This window comes from Vulpes vulpes, chromosome 8, assembly GCF_048418805.1.
Source record: "Vulpes vulpes isolate BD-2025 chromosome 8, VulVul3, whole genome shotgun sequence".
Taxonomy (NCBI): domain Eukaryota; kingdom Metazoa; phylum Chordata; class Mammalia; order Carnivora; family Canidae; genus Vulpes; species Vulpes vulpes.
In genome coordinates this window covers 42,270,905-42,295,218 of record NC_132787.1, presented here as the reverse complement: position 1 = coordinate 42,295,218, position 24,314 = coordinate 42,270,905, and the positions used below count along the sequence as shown (strand labels likewise).

General features: G+C 35.6%; 1 protein-coding gene across 50 annotated transcripts in view; it reads right to left on the bottom strand.

Annotated features, from left to right (window-relative positions):
- WNK1 (WNK lysine deficient protein kinase 1) overlaps nt 1-24,314 on the bottom strand; it is a 150,210-nt gene that overhangs the window by 58,586 nt on the left and 67,310 nt on the right. For all 50 annotated transcript variants that reach the window (XM_072766308.1, XM_025995450.2, XM_072766273.1 and 47 more), the window contains exons 3-4: nt 13,154-13,374; nt 10,992-11,149 (exon numbers count right to left, since the gene is read on the bottom strand). In XM_072766308.1, the coding sequence (XP_072622409.1) occupies nt 10,992-11,149; nt 13,154-13,374 (379 nt within the window). The remainder of the gene's footprint in view (nt 1-10,991; nt 11,150-13,153; nt 13,375-24,314) is intronic.

Genomic DNA, 24,314 nt, shown 5'->3' with positions numbered 1-24,314 from the left:
GTTTAGGTCTCTGGGATAGCACAAAAAATCCTAGCTGCTAAAGAAAAAAAATACAAAGTTTTCCTCAATTTTTCAAACACTAATCAGTAATCAGCCTCACTTATTTCTGTAAAAAAAAAAAAAAAAAAAAAAGTGAACTGTAATCTGTTATATAAAAAAACTAAAAGGAATTTCACCCTAACTGCTTTAATTCTGTTTTTCCCAGACAGAATGTTCAAACCTTGCAATCCAATAGCTAATGGAATCAGTGACAAAGTCAAATTACACAAACAAAGTAATTAAAAATCCCCATTATTTCTAACTCGGTTGTTATGAGGCTGGATTCAGCCAGATTCTTATTGGTATGAACCATTAGTTTACAGGAATTTGAACATACCTTATGATCCCACTGGAAAACAAACCTCTTCAAACTCCCTACCAAATCCAGTAGCTCTATCAAAAGAAATTAGTTTACCTCATGATTCTCCAAGGCTCATTACTCTCTGGATACACGAAAGCTTGTGTGTGGCTCCAACCTCAGGCATACTATCCTTCAAATAAAAAATTGATGCCATTGCTTCCTATAGTTTCTCTTCTTTTAAAAGAGAGCAGACAAAAAATTGTGCTAAGGACATTACTACTGTTATTTGGATTCTCTCATTACCAATGGCAGATTTTCAAGATAACTGAAGTTTTTTCTCCTTTAAACAGCAATCATGAACCCTCTACACTGGGCTCAAACCTGTAATACCAGTCTTATGCTATCCTTGTACTGTAATTTTTTTAAATTCGGACTTTTTTCTCGAGGTCTTAAAAAAAAGTTAAAAAACCAAAAAAGGCAAAGAAAAAATTTTAAGGTTTGTATTAATATCATGTTAGAGATGCTTGATTTCTGACACCACCATCACCACCACTATTATTATTATCAATACTATTTCTCCTGCATGTCCTGAGGACAAAATGCTTAACCTCTGATTCTATTTTCATTTCATTTATCTGTGAAATGAAGATATTATCTACTTACCAGGATAAAAATAAGATAGTATATGTAAAGCACTTTCGAAGGTTATTGGCAAGAAGGATTACATTATATAAATGTTAGCTCATTTACTCTAAAACTTGACTTTTAATAACTGCAAATTAACAGATACCACTGGATAAAGAATGGAACAAGAGACAACGTATTTCACGATTAAGCATGTCATAATGATGTTAACAGTAACAACAGCAATACCTACTAAGTAGTGAATGATAACTGCATGTCAGGCACTTGGCTGTGTTCTACATGCATTTCTCCTTTATTCTTCATAAACCCGTTAGGTTCAGATAAGTTAAATAACTTGCCCAAGGTATCCTGGCTAGGAAATGACATTGCTGGGATTTAAACTTAAGCAGACCCAACCCAACTCCAGAGTTCCCCCAGAGGCAACATAAAATTGAGTTTCACTCCCTAAGTTCTGTATTCATTTCACAAAAACTGAGTGCCTATGATTTGTCAGTCTCTAAACTCTAGGAATACAGCAAAGAGTAAGTCAAATAAAACCCCCAGCCCACAGAATTTGTATACTAATTGGGGCTTTAGATGAATACTGGAAGGCTGCGATAAAAGTCATGAAGAAAAATAAAACCATAAAGGAATAGAAGTGTGTGCACACTAAAAAATATTTTAGAGGGTAAGCATGGAAAGCCCCTCTGAGCAAGTAACATTTCAAGTACAGACCTGAATAAACTGCATTATGGAACAATGACATATAGCAATTTATTCTCAGTGCAGTGTAGAATGTAATTGTTAAACTAGTTTACATTTACCTCCTCCACATTAACACTTACACAGATATGTTTAAATACCCTTAGGCTACAGATTGACACTGTAATTGACAGTTATAAATACAGTATTGTATTTTGATATAAGCATGGGATCTGGGATCAGATAATAACAGAATGCACTGTTACCTTCTAGATATGTAATTTTGGGCTAGCTTTCCTGGGCTTCAGACCTTTATTTATAAAATGTTGATTAAGAGCAGCATTTACCCACTTCCCACCCCAAGTTGTTGGAAAAATTAAATTATTTAACATATGCAAAGTGTTTAATGCAATGTCTGGCACAAAAGAATGTATATTAATATTTACATTGCTATCACTCACTATTTGTATGACAGTGCACCACTGCAGGTGTCAGACATGTAGTAGTGAATTAATCTACAGAGGAAAAAAGAAACCTTTCCTTGAGGGGCTCAGTTCTAATGGGGGGACAATAGTTAATATGAATGTAATAATTATTATATTAATAAAACAGAGGTAGAGTATGATGAGAACATAGAAGAGGGAATGATACTGGCATGGCTTTCTTCCAAGAATCCTAAAATATTTCTGGTAAAGAGTACCAAGAGGCTGAAGCTACTAATGATTACTTCATATAAAATTTGCCTCACCCCTTCTGTGACAGGAGGTCAATAAAGTTCTCAACTTAAACACACTTTTTCATGAATACGGTCTTTGACCCTCTGAAGGAGATCAAAATCCCCCACTTCTTTAGGTCTATAAAATCCATCTGCTTCAGTGCAATTACTACTTCAATGTTTACTGATTACTGACAGAATGATATACATAGTAGATCTGGGATGGAAACCAGAAATACAGGAGTGGTAAGGACACTGGCTGGGCAATGTCAAGCTCCATCCCCTGGAAGTTACATTTAGCATCCAGATACCATAGTTCTGAATTGTGCTTATGAACACCTGTGCTTTATATTGACTTATTTTATGAGTCTGTTAGCAAGATATGTCCTAAGGTATTAGAAAAGCCTGAGAGTAGTTATTTTTGGGGTTTGAGAGTACTTAAAATTTTTTAATATAAATGTAAGCTAATACTAATTATTCCTTCACTTTATTCCTTTTCAGGTTACAAAAGATTTCACAGGACTGTTCTGCTTGAAAACGGTGGGTTCTCAATGAGAAAGGACTCATGAATTAGGAATTGTCCTGAAAGGGCACCTGAGTGGCTCAGCTGGTTAAGTGTCTGCCTTTGGCTCAGGTCACGATCCCAGGTCCTGGGGACCAAGCCACATCAGGCTTCCTACTCAGTGGGGAGCCTGGTTCTCCCTCTCCTCCCTGCTCATGCTCTCTTGTTCTCTCTCTCTCCTATAATAAAATAAATAAAAATTTTTTTTAAAGGAATTGTCCTAAAACATCTGAGGTATTAACAAGTGAAATCATGATTTGGTTTTCCCTATGAAATCTCAGAGAATAAAGTCAGAGTCATCAGAGGGTAAAAATTATAGTGAAATGCTTCAATATAGACCTAGCCTCACAATAGAAAGAGTTACTTATAAAATAGTTGTTTAGACATTACAGCTATGAGGGGCACCTAGTTGGCACAGTCAGTTAGGCATCCAACTCTTGGTTTGGGCTCAGGTTGTGATCTCATAGCCCTGGGATGAGCCCTGCATCGGGCTCCACACTCAGTGCAGAGTCTATTTGAAATTCTCTCTCTCTTTCTTCTGCCCCTCCTGCTTGTGCTCTTTCTCTCAAATAAATAATTAAACCTTGAAAAAAAAATCACAAATACAAGATTTTTAGGAACAAAGCAAATGTATGTATATAGATGACTTTCTTGAATGCACTTCTTATCCTGGAGTTTTGACTCTTTCTAACTGGTAAAGTCATTGTTTCCAGCTCTATTTGTACCAAGTGGTTTTACTCACCCTATAAAATGTATTGCTTTTATATGGGTATCAGTTCCTACTTACTACAATTCATTTTCATTTTAGGATAATTTTGTTAATACTTCAGAGGTTGCCTTAAGTTTCATTCCTCTTTTGCAAGGTAAATTCAACCTCCCAAACTTATATAATGTCTTTGGGATTCCTTTAATTAAAAGTCATTTATTCTTCAAAATATTACTAAGTGCCTAGAATGTGCTATGCTATCGACACAATATGTATAAACAAAGACTTGATAAATCAGGCTACAGGACAGAATCTTTTAAGACACTATGTATTTCATTCTTTGTGTTCTCAGTCCCTCTCCACAAGGGAAGCTGGCTATAGGTTCCAACAGTTTAACAATAAGAGGAGGAAGAAATACAATTTGTTGAACATAATAAATGTGGTATATCAACACAATGGAATATTATTCAGTTATAAAAAAGAATGAAATGCTTATACATGCTACAACATGGATAAACCCTAAGAACATTATGCTAACTAAGTCAAAGCATAACACAAAAGGTATAATGGAAAACAAAGTATAATGCAAAAGTTCATATATCATATGATTCCATTTGTATGAAATGTCCACCACGACAGGCAAATCAAATCCAGACACATAAAGTAGATTAGTAGTTGCCAGGGGCTCTGTAGAAAGGGAAATGGAGAGTGAATGCCAATAGGTATGGGATTTCTTTTTGGGGGTGATGGAAAGGTTCAGTATGAATTTATTTTTAAAAAACTGAATTGTATACCTTAAATTATTTAAATGATGAATTTTATGGTATGTGAATTTTACCTTAAAGACTGGTGAAAAACTGGGGCACCTTGGTGGCTAATTAAATGTCTGCCTTCATCTCACATCATGATCCCAAGGTCCTGGGTTGAGCCCACATTGGGTTCCCTGCTTCTCCCTCTCCCTCTGCCTGCCACTCCCCCTGCTTGTGTGCTCTAACAACAACAACAACAACAAAAAACGTTTTAAAAAAAGGAACAAAAAAAACAGTGAAAAACTGAAAACAGGTAGATACTATACTAAGAATATGGAAAAGTGACTTTGGCCTTTCTTGGTTCTATTAAATTAACATGAAAAACTTCTCTCATTTAAGAGGATTTTGAGCTTGAATCTGCATTTGCAAATAAAGATGTATCAGCGTAGTGTCTCAAATTGTCTTTTATCAAAAAAAATTGTCTTTTATTAAATATTGAAGTAATTTGTTTTTTTATTTTTATAAAATAATTGCTTATATAAATTTTTATCTGATCTTATGGTGGTTCTTAAAAGTCTGAAGCCAAAGAACTCTGAAACACTGGTTTTAGCTCTAAGCTTCTAGTGAACTTCTGAATTAACAGGGTTTGAGCAACTTTTGAATCAACAGTGTTTAGCTATGTTTTTCCCCTACTCAGCCTACGAGTCAATATTTTTCATCATTTAATCATATTTGCTGGGTTAAATAAAGAACAAGGATAAAATTTAGTATTGGTCACCTAGATAATTTTCATTTAAGAAAACTGGTACTAGGGCACCTGGGTGGTTCAGTGGTTGAGCATCTATCTGCCTTTGGGTTCAAGTCGTGGTCCTAGCATCCTGGGATCGAGTCCCATATTGGGTTCCCCACAGAGAGCCTGCCTCTCCCTCTGCCTGTGTGTGTCTCTGCCTCTATGTCTTTCATGAATAAATAACTAAAATCTTAAAAAGAAAAAAAAAAACAACAAAAAACAAAACTGGTACTACCATATAATACAACTTGAGTTCTCTAAGTAGCAGTTATTTTTATACTTCATTTTATATATAGAAACCTAAAATTCCGGGCAGCCCGAGTGTCTCGACGGTTTAGCACCGCCTTTGGCTTAGGGTGTGATCCTGGAGACCCTGGATTGAGTCCCACATTGGGCTCCCTGCATAGAGCCTGCTTCTCCCTCTGCCTGTGTCTCTGCCTCTCTCTCTCTCTCTTTGTGGGTTGTCATGAATAAATAAAAAAATCTTAAAAAAAAAAAAAAGGAAAGAAACCTAAAATTTCATGATCCCTTGAGACATTTTCAACACCAACTTTGATTTAGAGAAATAATAAGAATGTGAATTTGCAAGATTAATCAGACTAATAGAGACAACACAGTTGAGTGTCTCCAACAGCAGCGCCATTGTCTGCTGGTACGTAACAAAATTTCCCCCATCTCAAAATAGAAATATTAACTAACTAATAATACTAACAAAGGAAACTGGTATGACTGAGAGAGAGCAGAGAATGCTCACATATATGGCTATAGCTATCTGATGTGTATATTGCATCTATCTAGTCTGTTTGATATTAAAAAAACATTCAGCACTGCTTTCAAGTAAATAAAGGATACTGGTTCACAAACCCTTGTGTTTAAAATCCAGCATGATCACCTCAAGCAGTAATACTGGGTTTCAGATGTTATTTCTTAGGCCAGTACCAGTATTAAGTATGGCCACTGAAAAAACTGTTATATATTAAAACCTCTTATGTTTTCATCATAGAATTAAAGAATTAAAGTAATATTTCTACTTTTGACAGAAAAGTGCCCACAAATTTTCAGAGCTAAAAATTTAAGAGCTAAAAATTTAACTTGCATGCACTGAGATTCTCAGGTCTATTGTAAGTGCAGAGGCAAACAGAATTCCAACAGAGGAACATTTTATCACTACTTTTACAGATGAGTAATTACTTACACAGAACTCTTCAGTGGAGAATTTTTTTAAAAGAAGTTCTGGTGACCTGTGTTTAGAATAGCAGTCTACAGCTATTTCTGTTAAAAGCCCAAATAGTACATATTTTAAGCTTTTGGGACTACATAGTCTTCCAGTTACTCACTCTGCCACTGTAATACGTGAATACAAAGATAATACAGAAACAAATCAGCGTGGCTGTGATTTATTACTTTATTTATGGACACTGAAAGGTTCACATGACATGACATATTTTTCTTCTTTTTCCCCAATCACTTAAAATGTAAAAACTGTTCTTAGTCCTTTACCACAATCTGACTCATGTCTTTATAAGAGAAGACACAGATGAGAGAAGACCATCATATGAGACAGAGACTGAAGTGCTGCAGGTGCAAGGTATGGAATGCTAAGGATTGCTAGCAAAGCATCAGAAGGTAAGAGGCAATGGAAAGTTCTCCCCTCCATGTGTTAGAGAGAACATGACCTTGCTAAAACCTTGATTTGGGACTTCTGGCCTCAGAATTGTGAGACAATAAATTTCTGCGGTTTAAATCACCCAGTTTGTGGTTCTTTGTTACAACAGCCCCTGAAAACTATGCTCAAATACTTGGACCAATGATAGTTTCCTGTGTCTCTCTATACACCAAATCTTAACTTTTCCTTGAAAATTAGGTTAAAAAAATGTAATCAATATGAGTGCACATGGTGAGTTAACTTTAATGTAATAGGATATGATAGAATAAATGATTAAATTCACATATTTGGATTCAAACAAGGATCTGAACCTATCAAAACAACTGGGTAGTTCAGATTTGTTTTAATTCAATATTTTAATTTGTCAACCATTCTATCATTTCTAGCAAAATCAGGAGCGTTAATGAAACAAAATAAAATCCAAGACAACTTTTTTAAAAATGGCAAATTACCCTTAAGTAAAAAAATAAAAGTAATTCACTTATAAAGTTTTACTTATTCCTGTAGTTAACTTTTAAAAATAAACTCTTACTGGTTATTTTCCTGAAAATGTTGAGAATTACATGTTAATCTTCTCACATACACAAACTGTATAAATTACAATGGGAGTAGACCTGACATATCAGGAGATAGGTCTCTTTTTTCTCACTAGAAAATTCCCAGAAGCCAACCACACACAGTCTTTTGTTTTGTTTTCAACTTTATCCCTAAATTCTATTCATTAAACCAAAAGTCATTTTGTTTTTCAATTCTTTCTTTACAAGAATTCTTTCTTACAAGCATACACCCACACTGCCAAGTCTTATGTTTGCTTGTTTGTTTTAAAAGATTTTATTTATTCATGAAAGACACGGAGAGAAAGGCAAAGACACAGATGGAGGGAGAAGCAGGCTCCTCTCTGGGAGCCCAACGTGGGACTCATCGCTGGACCACGCCCTGAGCCCAAAGCAGACACCCAACCACTGAGGCACCTAGGTGTCCCAAGACTTAAGTTCTTTTAATAACTATGTTTGCAGATTAAATTAGCTTGTATATAGAAAATCCTAAGGAATCTACTAAAGAACTATTAAAACTAATAAATTCAGTAAGTTTGTGAGTCAAAATCAATATGCAAAAACCAGTGGTATTTGTAATCAACAATCAAAAATTGAAATAAACTCAATTCCATGTATAATAGAATCTCTCCCAAAAATATATTACTTAGAATGAACTTAATCAAAGAAGTACAAGACTTATACTCTGAAAACTATAAAACACGACTGAAGTAAATTACAGATCTAAGTAAATGGAAAAACATTCCATGTTCATGAACTAGAAGATTCAGTATGGTTAAGATGGCAAGTCTCCAAACTGATCTATGGATTCAATGCCATATGTATCAAGATTCCAGCTGAACTGTAAAAACTGACAAGCGGAATCTAAAATTTATATAGAGTTGCAAAGGACCAAGAAGAGTCAAAACTTGAAGAATAATTAGAAGGACTCACACTTCCCAATTCAAAACTTACTACAAAACAATGGTAATCAAGACATATAGATCCACGGAACAGAACTGAGAGTCCAGGAATAAACTCATGTGCCTATGCTCAACTGATGATCAGCAAGGGTGAAATCTTTAAATCGAGAAGTAATGGTCTTTTCAATAAATGGTGCTGGGACAGCTGGACAGTTGTCACAAGCAAAAGAATCAAGTTAAAACCCTTACCTCAGACCACATATAAAAATTATCTCAAAATAAATCAAAGATCTAATTACAAGAACTAAAAACTCCTGAAAGAAAACACACCTGATCTGAGGTTTGGAAATAGATTTATTGATATTACCAAAAGCATGAGAAAAACAAGATAAACTATGTAAACTTGGTCTCATCAAAATGAAAAACTTTTGTGTTCTAAAGGGCAATAATAATATATCGACACTCTTAAGAAAAGACAACTCGGGTGTTTGGGGTATCTGAGTCAATTAAGCATCCAACTCTTGATTTTGGCTCAGGTCATGATCTTGGGGTTGAGAGATTAAGCCCTGTGTTGGGCTCCGTACTTAGTGTGTGGAGTCTACTTGAGATTCTCTGATTCTCTCTTCCTCTCTCTCAAATAAATCTTAAAAAAAAAAAAAAAAAAAAGGACAACTGACAGAATGGGAGAAAATAATTCAGAATCATCTATCTCATAAAGGATTTCTATCTAGAATATACAAAGAACTTACTCAACCCAATAATAAAAAGAAAACCCAATTAAAAAACAAGCAAAGGATATGAATAGGCATTTTTCCAAAGGAAAAAAAAAAACCTGCCAATAAGCCATCATACTGTAATTACAACTGTTTGCTTACACATTTATCTTCTATGTTAGAGTTAGTTTTCTGAAGACAGGGAATATGCATGTTACCCATCTTTAATTTACCTTATGTCAGGCTCTGGACTTGGCATGTAGCAGGGATTAAGAAAATGTTGCATGTATTTGCACTTGAGACTTATTTTAAAATTCTTTAGGATTAATTCAATTTTTGAACTCCTAAGTAAAAATCAATTACAAATAAAATGCTATGATTCAGGGGATCCCTGGGTGGCTCAGCAGTTTGGCGCCTGCCTTTGGCCCAGGGTGCAATCCTAGAGTCCCGGATCGAGTCCCGTGTCGGGCTCCCTGCATGGAACCTGCTTCTCCCTCTGCCTGTGTCTCTGCCTCTCTCTCTCTCTTAGTCTATCATGAATGAATGAATGAATGAATAAATAAATAAATAAACAAATAAATAAATAAATAAATCTTAAAAAAAAAAAAAAAAGCTATGATTCAGACCAGTTAAGAAGCTCAGCTCAGAGAAGGCAAAAATCATTATGTAATGAAGCCCATGAAATAAAATTTTGTGGGGAAGTCTGTTAAATCCAGTATAAAAACTGACTGGATAGTAGAAGCGCATGCACAAAAGGTAGTGTGTACAAATGGAGAGGGAAAAAAGGAGAGGATGTGGCATGTGTGCAAGATGATAAAAAGGACTAGCTTGACTAAAAAAAGGTGTTTAGATAAAATGAGGAACAGCAAACATTATAATAAGAACCTGTACATGCTTTCATAAGCAAACTGATTTTATATAAGTTCCCAATAACAAAAAGAAATAGCAAGAAATTTCAACTAGTTCAAGTGAAGCAGAGAAACAAATTCATAATGTTAACTACTTCAGGAATATAGTGTAAGGAATGAAGCAAGGAAGACGTGAAATCAGAGTTCTGACAATGGGAATGAAGTCTATATCTAAGAATTATTCTGAACCAAGAACCTGATAAACAGAAGATGTGAATAAAAAACAAGGAATCAAACATACTTCTTGAGGTTTCAGGAATTCTAAATAAAATACAAGGAGGAATTATCCAGTGAATAATCCATCTACTCCATCCTACCCCAAAGAAAAAAGTGATAATGTAAATTATTAGGCATTGGGGGAAGAATGGAGAGTACTGAATACTTGTCAGAATTATCCAAAGGCTAAACAAACTACATTTATGACACTTCTCCTGCTCTCACCTAGCCTGAGAAAAAGAAAGTAGGGGGCAACAGTTGTAGATTAAGAGACATAAAAATGAAGTATCTTCTGTGGACTCTGATGCATCCTATTTTGAACACTGACTGTAAACAGACATCTCTGAAACGACAGGGCAAATATCTTAATAGGTTAGGGTATATAGATGATCCAGAAATTATTGTTATGCCTTAAACCCTGTGGTACTTATAAATGATTTAATAAATTCATAAATCAATTTTAAACCACTTAGGGAAAGGTCTATGAACAAAGCAACTTGAGTTAAGAGCATTATTTTTAACTCAGAAAATACGTTTTATGGTTGAAGGGAATGAGAACTTAGATGAATAAATAGAGGTTTGAAAGGTAGTAATGAGAGCATTTTTAAACATAATATATCTCAGAGATTTAAATGAATGCAAGGAGGATCCAGAATATACTGGTATTTCTTTGATCTTTATTTTTGTGCTCACTAAATCAGGAGCAATAAAATCTTTCAACTCCCTCTTACCCCAACACCTGAGTATGCTTTCTACTATTGTTTCCTTTTGCATGGTTTGATGATATCCAGCTTGGCATTCCTTCTTTGGTGTGACTTAAGCTCACAGTTAAGGGAAGACTTACACTGGTCACTCGACGGTAGATCTGCGCAGCATTTTGGCACTCTGAGTAAGGGTATTCAGATGTGGCCATCTCAAGCATGCACATTCCAAAAGCGTAAACGTCAACAGATTCATCATATTTTTCCTCATACATCTCAGGGGCCATGAACTCTGGGGTACCTTAAATTAAAAGAACAATTCAGACTCAACGTGAACAGAGTAACAAATATTACTCACTTGGGGGAGAAGCCAAGGGGATGACCAGTAAAATAGAAGAAAGTGAAAGTGGGGGAAAAGAAGAGAGAAGAGTGGCAGAGAAGAGGGAAAAAATCTTAGTCTCTTCCACCAAATATCTTATAGATCTTCTGCTGCATGGCCTTCATGAAAGAAACTGAACAGGGTCTAGTGTCTATTTATTTGCTATTTCAAATGGATTACTGTTATACAATGTCAAAATAGAGACCTGGTTAGGAGAGAAACTGATATAACTCATAATGAAAACAAATGGAAGAAAAAGTAAGGGATTAGCAAGAAATATAATGGCATCTACCAATAAGACAGGATGGGTTAAAAAAGATCAAAATACTTGTCTGCCCCCTACTGTATGGTAGCTGTAAGATTAATATTTATAGCTAGTCTTTGGCCATTAACCTGATCAGTTTTACTTTTAGGAAGGCCTTGCAGTGGAAAATCCAACATTCAATATGTTTTTAAAATAGTAATAAAGTGTAATTGTCTATAAAGGCCACTCCCCAGAGCCCCTTTCTTCACATACTTACCATACTACCTGCAGTACACAAATAAGCCTACTGCAGATACAAGAAATATAGTGAAGGACATTTTACAGATCTTGCAGACAAAAAACAAATGCACACAGAGAACTCAAATACAAACTGAATTATGAGTGTGTGATCCTATAGACCAAGTTTTCCAATGTTTCCAAAGAAATTAAGTTTGGATACCTCATATTGTGGGACACTTCCAAGAATGGAAAAAAAAAAATAGATCCTAGTATGTAATATGACCTAAACAAAAAAGTAGGGGAGGGGAGCCACCTTTCTTAGGTTAGAGATTTTTAAGGAGTCAAAGGAAATCAAAGAAATGTTTCCTTTTCCTGTAAGGAAGGCAAAAAGGAAACTGAGCTTTAAATAACTCTTCTCCAATTTTTCTTGTTAATCTATTGTAAGAAAATTGAAAACTAGCATTCTGAATCCAAGTTACATAATATTCTAAGGAGGACACTATAAGAATGTACAAATTACTGGTATTCTATGTTTTCTATTAATACATAAAATTCTAGTGCACTTAAAAACTAATGGTTTCCTTGTGGTAACCACCTTTGGGGGGAGAACAGAGTATTTGTGAATATTTCACGTTTTAAAATTGTCATAGCCTCTTCAGAGTGAAAGTTTATCAAAATAATAAGCATTAAATTATTTTTCCAGCTGCAACTTTCTAACACATAGCTGAAAGTCTGAAAGGCTAGCCTTGTTCTTTAGATCAGCAATTCTCAATAAGGGGTTGATTTTGTTATCCGGGAACATTTAGCAATGCTCAGAGATCTTTTTGGTTGTAACAACTGGGGGAGAACTGGAAAGGGGATGTGCTTTTGGCATCTAAATAATCTTACAATGCACAAGAAAGCCCTTACAACAAAGAACTATTCAACTCCAAATGCCAAATAATACTAGGATTGAAAAGCCCTGTTTCAGATATATCTTCTGAAGAGTAGGAGTAAGAAAAGTTAAAACCAAGCTTGCATAATAAACTCATATTTTCACTTTTTAAAATAAAGTCTTAACAGGTAATTACTTTTGAATACTTTTTGAATACATATTTAACACTTTTTTATAAACTAAACTACATATAAATTCAATTTCTTTTATAAGAAAGTAACTCGATATCTATTATACAAATAAGTATATAATACTAAATATCAACAGGATGACCCAATAAGATTGTTTACATAAGGTTTTGTCAACAAAGTTCACCTTACTTCTCTTCATATGATTCTAAAAGCATTTAGAGAACTCCACATCTCATAAGTAAAACTGATCACTTCCTGAGTTCAAGCTATGAATTTCTGAAGGCTTATTTCACATAATAAAGGCTCTGACAGGCTCAGGTTTCTAAGTAAAGAGTATCAGAAAACCAGTTAGGATGCAAGGTACACCTGAAACATACCTATCACACTCTTGGCAAAAGAAGCCCGCTTCAGGGTTGCCAGACCTAGGTCTCCAATCTTGACTGAGCCTGTAGGGCCAGTGATAAAGATATTGTCACACTTAAGATCTCGGTGAATAATAGGTGGAGTTCGAGTATGAAGAAACTGAAGTCCTTTAAGGATCTGACGGCACCAGCTTCTTAGAACTTTGATCTTCATCACCTTAAACCTTTTCAGGTACCTAGAAAAGGCAAAATACACCAAACAGGTTATCAATGATATGTGTTTACTGCTTTGAAGAATTCCATTAAATTCTAGCATATCTGAGATGGGAATATCAAATTCACAGTATTAAGATTCAGTAACCTTAAAGGTTAGTGATACTTTTAGCAAGGTTAAAGGGGAAAGGATAATAAGTGGTTGGCAAATGAATTTTAATAACAAAGCACAAAAAAATGAATTCCTTAAAATTGGGTCAGTGCTAAAATAATTTAGAAGTTAAGAGGTAGAAAAATAAACAAAAATAAAAAATAAAGTGTGGAGTTTGACTTCTGATTAAGTGGAGTAATTCTTACTGGACACAAATATAATTATAAACTATAGTAAAAAAATATAAGAACAACTACTTCAGGTCTCTGGAGAGCAATCAAAATTATGCATAAATTGGAAGGGAGGGAAAAAAAGAGTACTGCTTGAGCTTCCCAGTTTCTAAATCATTACACAGTTGAGGGAAGGCTCCAGCTTGACTGCACCGATCAGCTTAATTCTAAATAAAAGCCTCTAGCCTTATTATTAGCTGAGAAATAGGAAGATGACCACAGAAGCTACGACAGTGCTGTCCAAAAGAACTTTCTTTAATGACAGTCTATTCAATATAGTATTCACTAGACAATGTGAATATATTTAAATATAAATTAAAATTTAAAATTCCATTTTTTAGCTGCACTAGCCACATTTTAAGTGTTCAAAAGCCACATGTATTAAGTAGCTACCATTTTGGATAGTACAGATTATAATATGGAAATATTTTTCCATCACCAGAGAGTTCCAGTGAACAAGCAGAGATCTAGAAACAAACGGAAATTCCAGAAGGGGACCTTCAAATCCTGCATATTCATTCTGCCCAAATCTCTGGTTGACCTTTGAAATATGTATATGTGGAGCAGATTCCAAGTTGCCCAGCTAATGCTAAAAAAACAGAACAGAGATTTCTGATGCTACCCATTGCAGGAAAGATAAAGTTTGTGGATTGGCTGCAGATGAGTATTTTATCTGAAAATATTCAGAAATATGAAGATATAAAAATTATATTAGCCTCTTAGTATCTTTAAAATATGCAAGCCTAATTAAAGAACATAGAACACTGTATTATGACCTACAAAATACACAAATATAACATACATAAAAATTATAGCACAAAGAGCAAGTATTAGGGACACCTGAAATTTTATCTGTGCGAGGTTCCTTTACATGAAATTATACAGGATCAACCTAAAGTTTATTATGAAAAGTTAAAAGATTTTAACAATTGCTCCAAAGCAATTGCTTAAAAAACAAAAAACAAACAAACAAAAAAACAACACAAGGAAGCTTTAACTGAAAAGCTAAAACAGGAATTAAAATGAACTACCTCTGGAGGGTGAGGGAAGGGCTGCCTAGGAAGAGCCATAAGGGTATTTTTACTAAGATAATAAAAATGTTCTATACTTTAACAGAATTTTGACTACATGAGTGAATGCCTTTGTCAAAACTCATAGAATGATACCACTATGATTACACTTTTCATTGTATTTAAATTTTATTGTAAGGAAAAACAAAGCATATAAACATGAGATTTTATTTTTTTTATTTTTTAAATTTTTTTTTTTTTTTTTTTTTTTTTTTTTTTTTTTTTTTTTTTATGATAGTCACAGAGAGAGAGAGAGAGGCAGAGACACAGGCGGAGGGAGAAGCAGGCTCCATGCACCGGGAGCCTGATGTGGGATTCAATCCCGGGTCTCCAGGATCGCGCCCTGGGCCAAAGGCAGGCGCCAAACCGCTGCGCCACCCAGGGATCCCTAAACATGAGATTTTAATGAAACAAGCGTTACACATGAAGCATTACTGAGGTCTACAACTTATTTTGGAATGAATAAAATTAAGATAGATAGGTGAGTGATTAGATGGACTATTTGGTAAAGTAAATGCAGCAAAAGTTAATAAACTACAGAACCTAGGCAGTGAATATGTGTAATGTTCATTGTGTGGTTCTTATAACTTCTCTGTATAATTGAAAAATTCTATAATAAAAATTTGGGGAAAAGTTGAGTCTGGCTTGTATCTCTTTCACATTTATAAAATGATCAAGTATATAAAATATGATAGATAATTATATATTAACCTTGTATAACTTCATTAAATTTGTTTAGAATCATTGAAATTTTTCTATGTGAACAATTACATAATCTGCAAACAAGGACAATGGTATTTCTTCCTTTCCAATCTTTATGCCTTTTACTAGTTTTCCCTGCGTTTATGCCTTATTGCAACGAGTGGCCCTCTGAAACAATAATGAATGTAAGCGGTTAAAACGAGCATTTTTGCTTTGTTCCTAATCTCAGGGAGCAGTGGTTAAATTTGACATTAGCTATATAGGTTGGTGGATGTTGTTTATCAGTTGGAAGGAGTTCCCTACTATTCCTCGTTTGGCTAAGAGTTTTTAGCCATGGACAGATACTGAATTGTCAAATACTTTTCAACATATTTTGAAATAATCATATGGCTTTTCTCCTTCATTGTTAATGTGATGAATAACACTGATTCATTCAATTTTAAACCAACTTTGTAATACTGGGATAAACCCTCTCTGGTACTGATGTATTGTGATTGCTGGATCCAATCTGCTATTATTATTTTGTAAATGATTTCTGCATCCATATTCACGAAGGACACTGTTCTTTAACAATTTCTTTTTTGGGGTGTCCGGGGGGCTCAGTTGGTTAGGCAGTTAAGCATCTGCCTTTGGCTCAGGTCCTCATCCCAGGGTCCTGGGATCAAGCCCCACACTGGACTCTCTGCTTAGTGGGGAGCTTGCTTCTCCCTCTTCCTCTGCCTGCCACTCCCCCTGCTTGTAGTCTCCCCTCTCTCTCTCTCGGTCAAATAAATAAATCTTTAAAAAAATTATTTTTTTATATTTTAGGTTTTGGTATTAGTGTTATGCTGGCTTCACAAAATGGGACACACTATTCTACCTTTATTTTTGAGAAAACTCAACACAGTGGATTTTCCCATTTTGTATTAAGATATACATAAAATTTACCATTTTAAAGTTCACACAATTATGAAATCATTGCCACCAACTATCTCCAGAACTCTTTTCTCTTGAAAAACTGAAATGACATACCCATTACACAGTAACTCCCAAGGCCCCCTCCCTCCTTGGGTTCTGGCAACCAGCATTCTACTTTCTGTTTCTATGAACTGACTACTCTTGGTATCTCAAAGAAAGTGAAATCAAACAGTATCTGTATGTGACTTTTTGTTACTGGCTTATTTCTCTTTGCATAATGTTCTCAAGGTTCACTCACATTACAGCATGTGTTAGAATTTCCTTACCATTTAAGGCTGAAAAACATTCTACCGTGCGTGTATATTCATAATACCCCCCCCATATTTTGCTTATTCATTCTTTCCTTGATGGACATTTGGGCTGCTTCCACCTTTTAGCTATTGTAAATAATGCTGCTATAAATAGGAGTATGCAAATATCTCTTCAAGACCGAGCTTACAATTCTTTGGGTATGAACCCACAAGTCTTGGATCATGTGGTAATTGAGATATAACTGACATGTAACATATTTGTCTCAGATGTACAATGATTCAAAATGATCTGTATACATTGCAAAATGATCATCACAGTAAGTCTAGTTAACATCTATCACCATACAGTTACAGGTTTTTCTCTTGTGATGAGAATTTTTAAGATCTATTCTTAGCAACTTTAAAATACATAATAAAGTTTTGTTAACTATAGTCACTATGCTATACATTACATCCCCAGGATTTATTATTTTATAAATAAAAGTTTGTACCTTTTGACCACTGTCATCCTACACACACTCAACCCCTGTCCCCTCCACGTTGGTCAATCACCAATCTGTTCTCTGTGTTTATGAGTTCTGTGTTTTGTTTTAGTTGGGTATTTTTAGTTTTTTTTAGAGGTCACATATAAATGAGATCATAAAGTATTTGTCTTGCTCTGACTTATTTAACTTAGTACAATGTCTTCAAAATCCATTCACATTGTTACAAATGGCAAATTTTCCTTCTTTTTTTGGAAGAACAATATTAATAATACATTGTATATATACACCATGTGTTCTTTATCCATTCATCCACTAATGGTCACTTAGGGTACTTCTATGGTTTGGCTGTAAATAAAGCTGTAATGAACCGGGGGTACATATATCTTTTCTTTTTTTATTTTTTATTTTATTTTTATTTATTTATGATAGTCACACACAGAGAGAGAGAGAGAGAGGCAGAGACACAGGCAGAGGGAGAAGCAGGCCCCATGCACAGGGAGCCCGACGTGGGACTCAATCCCGGGTCTCCAGGATTGCGCCCTGGGCCAAAGGCAGGCGCCACCCAGGGATCCCCCATATATCTTTTCAATTAGTGTTTTTATTTTCTTCAAGTAAACATCCAGAAGTCAAATTGTTGGATCATATGGTAGTTCTATTTTTAATGTTTTGAGGAACCCCCATATAGCTTTTCTGCAATGGCTGCACCAATTTACATGTCCACTAACAGTACACAAGAGTTCCTTTTTTTCCACATCCTTGCAAACATTTGCTTTCCTCGTCTTTTTGCTAATAGCCTTTCTGAAAGGTATGAGGTATCTCAGTATGATTTTGATTTGTGTTTCCCTAACGACTAATGATGATGATAATCTTTTTCATGTATTTGTTGGCCATTTGTATATCTTTTTTGGAGAAATGTCTATCCAGGTCTTTTGCACATTTTCGAATAGGATTGTTTGTTTTTAATGTTGTTGAATTTGGGGAGTTCTCTATCTGTTCCAAATGTTAATCCCGTTTGAGTTATATGACCTGTAAATATTTTCTCCCTTTCTGTGAATTGCCTTTTTACTCTATTAATATATCTTTCAAAAAAATATATATATCTTTCATTGTACAGAAGTTTTTAATTTTCAAAAGTCCAATTTTAAAGACATTAGATTTTAAAAACTTTGATATATAGCATACATTTCAGGCGATGCTAATAACAAAGTTACTTCTAGGGCAGCCCGGGTGGCTCAGGTGGCTCAGTGGTTTAGCGCTGCCTTTGGCCCAGGGCCTGATTGATCCTAGAGACCCGGGATTGAGTCCCACACATCAGGCTCCCTGCAAGGAGCCTGCTTCTCCCTCTGCCTGTCTCTGCCTCTCTCACTCTGTGTGTGTCTCTCATGAATAAATAAATAAATAAAATATTAAAAAAAAAAAGTCACTTCTACTTTCTGATACAGAGTACTCAGTTTTCTTTTTATTGATGAAGACAGTGAGCCCAAAGTTATGCAACTACAACAAGACAGAGATGGGAAAGGAATTCTTAGGCTTGAACTACTGCTACCGCCTGACTGGCTACACAGTTGCTAATCTGTTATGTATTCATTTAATTAAATTAATATATGCATTTAATTAAAAAGCAAAATATATGTGGCACCTAGGTGGCTCAGTGGTTGAGTGTCTGTCTGCCTTTGGCTCAGGTCATGATCTCCGGACCCAGAGTCTGGCACTGGGCTCCCCACAGGGAGCCTGCTTCTCCCTCTCTCCGTGTCTCTAATGAATAAATAAAATCTTTTAAAAAATAAATAAAATATTAAACATTTCACATATATTTGGAGTTACATTTTTGAAAATCTATTTCTATTGATATAAATAAGGACATAGGTATATACAGGATTACTGTAGCATTGTCTAAAAGAGGAGAATGTGGACAAGAAGAGATCTGACTTGCCCATACAAACACAAATGGGACATTTACAAACCTGAAAACCTAAATATGGTGAGAATGAGAAGTGGTGCTAAAGATAGGGATACTAGTCAATAATCACTATAACCAAACAAGAAAAGTGACAACCAAGTACCATCAGTACAGATGACTGACTAAATAAATAAAGGGTCTCTGTGATACACCATCTTTTAGTCCTTCATTATGGTTGACTCATGTCCAATCACCTTGAAGAAGTCTAGTAGCTGAGAAGTCCTACCCTCAAAACTTTAGCTCCTAATCAGCTCTTAAATGCTGAATTATTTAATATAAACTGACAACCAACTCATGGTTAAATAGGGTTAATTACGTACTCATCCCACAAAACTGGAAGACTAAAAGCTAAGAACAATGGCTGCCAAAAACTAGAGTGCAGGAAGTTTTAGCTCAACAGAGAATTATCAATAAAGAAATTATTATAAAGACCAAAACAGAAGTTCTGTCACTGAAAAAATAACTGGAATGAAAAATTCACTAAGAGATTTTAACATCAAATGATGCAAGCAGAAAAAAGCTGCAAACCTGAAAATACAACTGAAATTAAGTAGTCTAAGAGCAGAAAGTAAACAAAAATAAAGAAAACTCAATAGAGCCTAACAGTCCTGTGGGATACCATCAAATTGATCAATATATGCATAATGGGAGCCTCAAATAAGAAGAAATGAGCAGAAAGAGTATTTGATAAAATAATGGTCACAAACTTTCTAAATCTGATGAAAGACATGAATCTATGTATCTGAGAAAGTCAACAAACTCCAAGAAGGATATAAGTATGAGATTCACACTGATATATTACATTCAAGCTGTTGAAAACCAAAGCTGAGAGAATCTTTAAGATTTCATTTTATTTGAGACAGAGAATGGGCAGTGCAGGGCAGGGGCAGAGAGAGAGAGAGAAAGAGAAGCAGACTCCCTGCTGAGCAGGAAGCCCGATATGGGGCTCAGTTACAGGATATGGAGATCATGACCTGAGCTGAAAGGCAGACACTTAACCAACTGAGAGCCACCCAGCATCCCAACAAGAGAAGATCTTGAAAACGAGAGAAGCAACTTTTCATGATCAAGAGATCCTCAGTAAGATTATCAGCCAACTTCTCAGCAGAAACCACAGAGGCATGACATATTTAAAGTGCTGGGGCGGGGGGAGGGGGGAGGCAGGGGAACCTGTGAACCAAGAATTTTGTATCTAGCAAACATATCCTTCAAAAATGAAGGCAAAATGAAGACATACCCAGATGAACAAAAGCTGAGGGAGTTTGCTGTTAGTAAGTCCTTGAGGCTGAAATGAAATGATACCAGACAGTAACTTGGAAGCCACAGGAAGAAATAAAATCTCTGGTAAAGATAACTACATAGCTAAATATAAAAACCGGTATTAATGTTTTTTTGGCTTATAACTTCTCTGCTCATTTCCTACATGATTTAAAAGGCAAATGCATAAGCGATAATTATAAATCTATATTAATGGGAACACAATGTATAAAGATGCAATTTGCATATCTGCAAAATCTACAAAAACAAGAGGTACAAAGCTGTATAGGAGCAAGGATTTTGAAGCTACTGAAGCTAAGTTGGTAAACATTTCAAACCAGACTGTTAAAAATTTATGGTTTTAATTGTAATTCTTAAGGTAACCACTAAGAAAATATTTTAAAAATATATACAAGGGAGGGAATGTCTGTGTGGCTCAGCGGTTGGGCATCTGTCTTCAGTTCAGGGAATGGTCTCAGAGTCCCAGGATCAAGTCCTAAATCGGGCTCCCCTCCAGGAGCCTGCTTCCCCCTCTGCCTGTGTCTCTGCCTCTCTGTCTTTCATGAATAAATAAATAAAATCTTAAATACACACACACACACACACACACACACACACACACACACACACACACGAGAAATGAGAAGGGCATTAAAATGGTACACTCAAAAAAAAAAACCCACACAATTAAAAAAAAAGCAGTAATGAAGGAACAAAAAAGGTGTTAAAATACACACATACACACACACACACACAAAAACCCAAAAGATTCCTTATCACCAATTACTTCAAGTATAAATGGATTAAATTTTCTAATCAAAAGACAAGAGAGATGGCAGAATGGAGATATATGTGATCCAACTAAATGCTTACTTCAGATTCAAAGATCCACACAGGTTGAAAATCAAAGGACAGAAAAAGATACTCCATGCAAATAGTAACCAAAAGAGAAAGAACGAGGTGGCTATATTAACATCAGACAAAACAGACTACATCAAAAACTGATAAAAGAGATAAAGAACATTATATATTGATAAAGAGGTCAATTTATTAAGGTCATAACAATTATAAACATAATACACATCAAACAGAGCTCCTAAATACATGAAGCAAATACTGACAGAATGGAGTACACAGTTCTATAGTAATAGCTGGAGATTTCATAGCCCACTTTCAAAAATGGATAGACCATCTAGACAGAAGACCATTAAGGCAGGAGAGGATTTGAACAACACTATAAATCACCTAAACATAAGAGAAATATATGGAACATGACACCCAACAACAGATGAATACATATTCTTAAGAATACATGGAAATATCCCCTTAAGAAACTTCCCAATAAAGAAAAATCCAGGACGACATGGTTTCACTGTTGAGTTCTACCAAACATTTAAAGGAAAAACACTCTTCCAAAAAGTAGAGAAGGAGGAAACACTTCACAAGTCATTCATTTGCCCTTACAACAAAGACACCACAAGAAAACTCCATACAATATTTTTTATGAATATAGATGCAAAAGTCATCAAGAAGCCTTTCTGCCCCTGGACGCCGCCGAGTAAGCATCGTTAGTCTCCCCTCCCACCGTCATCAGGTCTAAGTCAGAGTCTCCCAAAGAGCCTGAGCAGCTGCGGAAGCTCTTCATTAGAGGTTTGAGCTTTGAAACAACTGATGAGAGTCTGAAGAGCCATTCTGAGCAATGGGGAACACTTACGAACTGTATGGTAATGAGAGATCCAATCACCAAGCACTCCAGAGGCTTTGGGTTTGTCATGTATGCCACCACGGAGGAGGTGGATGCAGCCATGAATGCAAGGCCACACACGGTGGATGGAAGAGTTATGGAACCGAAGAGGGCTGTCTCAAGAGAAGACTCTCAAAGACCTGGTGCCCACAGTTCACTGTGAAAAAGATTTTTGTTGGTGGCACTAAAGAAGACACTGAAGAACATCATCTAAGAGGTTATTTTGAACAGTATGGGAAAACTGAAGTGATTGAGATCATAATTGACTGAGGCACTGGCAAAAAGACAGGTTTTGCTTTTGTGATATTTGATGACCATGACTCTGTAGACAAGATTGTTATTCAAAAATACCATACTGTGTTGGGCAGCCCCAGTGGCTCAGTGGTTTAGTGCCACCTTCAGGCCTGGGTATGATCCTGGAGATCTGGGATCAGTCCCATGTCAGGCTCCCTGCATGGAGCCTGCTTCTCCCTTTGCCTGTGTCTCTGCCCCCCACCCCCCACCCCCGCCGTGCCTCTCATGAATAAATAAATAAAATCTTAAAAAAACAAAACAAAACATACTGTGAATGGCCACAACTGTGAAGTAAGGAAAGTCCTATAGAAGCAAGAGATGGCTAGTGCTTCATCCAGCAAAAGAGGCCGAAGTGGTTCTGGAAACTTTGGTGGTGGTCGTGGAGGTGGTTTTGGTAGAAATGACAACTTTGATCGTGGAGGGAACGTCAGTGGTTGAGGTAGCTTTGGTGGCAGTCGAGGTGGTGGTGGATATGGTGGCAGTGGGGATGGCTATAACGGATTTGGTAATGATGGAAGCAACTTTGGAGGTGGTGGAAGCTATAATGATTTTGGCAATTACAACAATCAATCCTCAATTTTGGACCCATGAAAGGAAGAAATTTTGGAGGCAGAAGCTCTGGCCCCTATGGTGGTGGAGGCCAATACTTTGCCAAACCACGAAACCAAGGTGGCTATGGCGGTTCCAGAAGCAGCAGCAGCTATGGCAGTGACAGAAGGTTTTAATTACTGCCAGGAAACAAAGCTTAGCAGGAGAGGAAAGCCAGAGAAGTGACAGGGAAGCTACAGGTTACAACAAATTTGTGAACTCAGCCAAGCACAGTGGTGGCAGGGCCTAGCTGCTACAAAGAAGACATGTTTTAGATAATACTCATGTGTATGAGCAAAAAACTTGAGGACTGTATTTGTGACTAATTGTATAACAGGTTATTTTAGTTTCTGTTCTGTGGAAAGTGTAAAGCATTACAACAAAGGGTTTTAATGTAGATTTTTTTTTTGCACCCATGCTGTTGATTGCTAAATGTAATAGTCTGATCATGACGCTGAATGTGTCAAATGTGTCAAAAAAAAAAAAAAGTCATCAAGAAAACATTAGCTAACTGAATCCAACAGCACAGTAAAAAGATTATACACCAAGTACAATTTATCTATGAAATGGAAGTATCCCTCAACATTAGAGAATCAGTCAACATAATACATATTAATAGAACAAAGTTTAAAAAAAACCCACAATCATCTCAATTGATGTAGAAAAAGGCATTAGACAAATTCCAATACCTTTCCATGATAAAAATACTCAAACTAGAAATAACAGAGAATATATGATAAAGAACAATTATGAAAAACCCAAACCTTACATCATACTCAATAATGAAACACTAAAAGCTTTCTCACTAGTATTAGGAATAAGACAACAATAACCACTGTTATTCAACATTGTACTAGAAATTCTAGCCAGAACAATTTAGAAAAAGAAATAAAAGTATCCAAATTGGAAAGCAAGTAAGACTTTATTTGTAGATGTCAAGATCATATATATAGAAAATACCAAAGAACACACACACACTCTCGCAATTAGAGTTAATAAAAGAATTCATCACAGTTTCAAGAGCGCAAGATCAACACAAATCAGTTGTGTTCTATACCCCAACAATTAACTGAAAAGGAAAGTAAGAAAACAATTCCACTTTGCGAAAGCATCAAAAAGAATAAAATACACTGTAATAAATTTAGCCAAGGAAGTGAAAGACTTATATGCTGGAAACTAGAAAACGCTGTTGAAAAATTTAATAAAATATAAAAACATCTTGTGTTCATGGATCAGAAAACTTAATATAGTTAGTTAGATGGCAATACTACCTA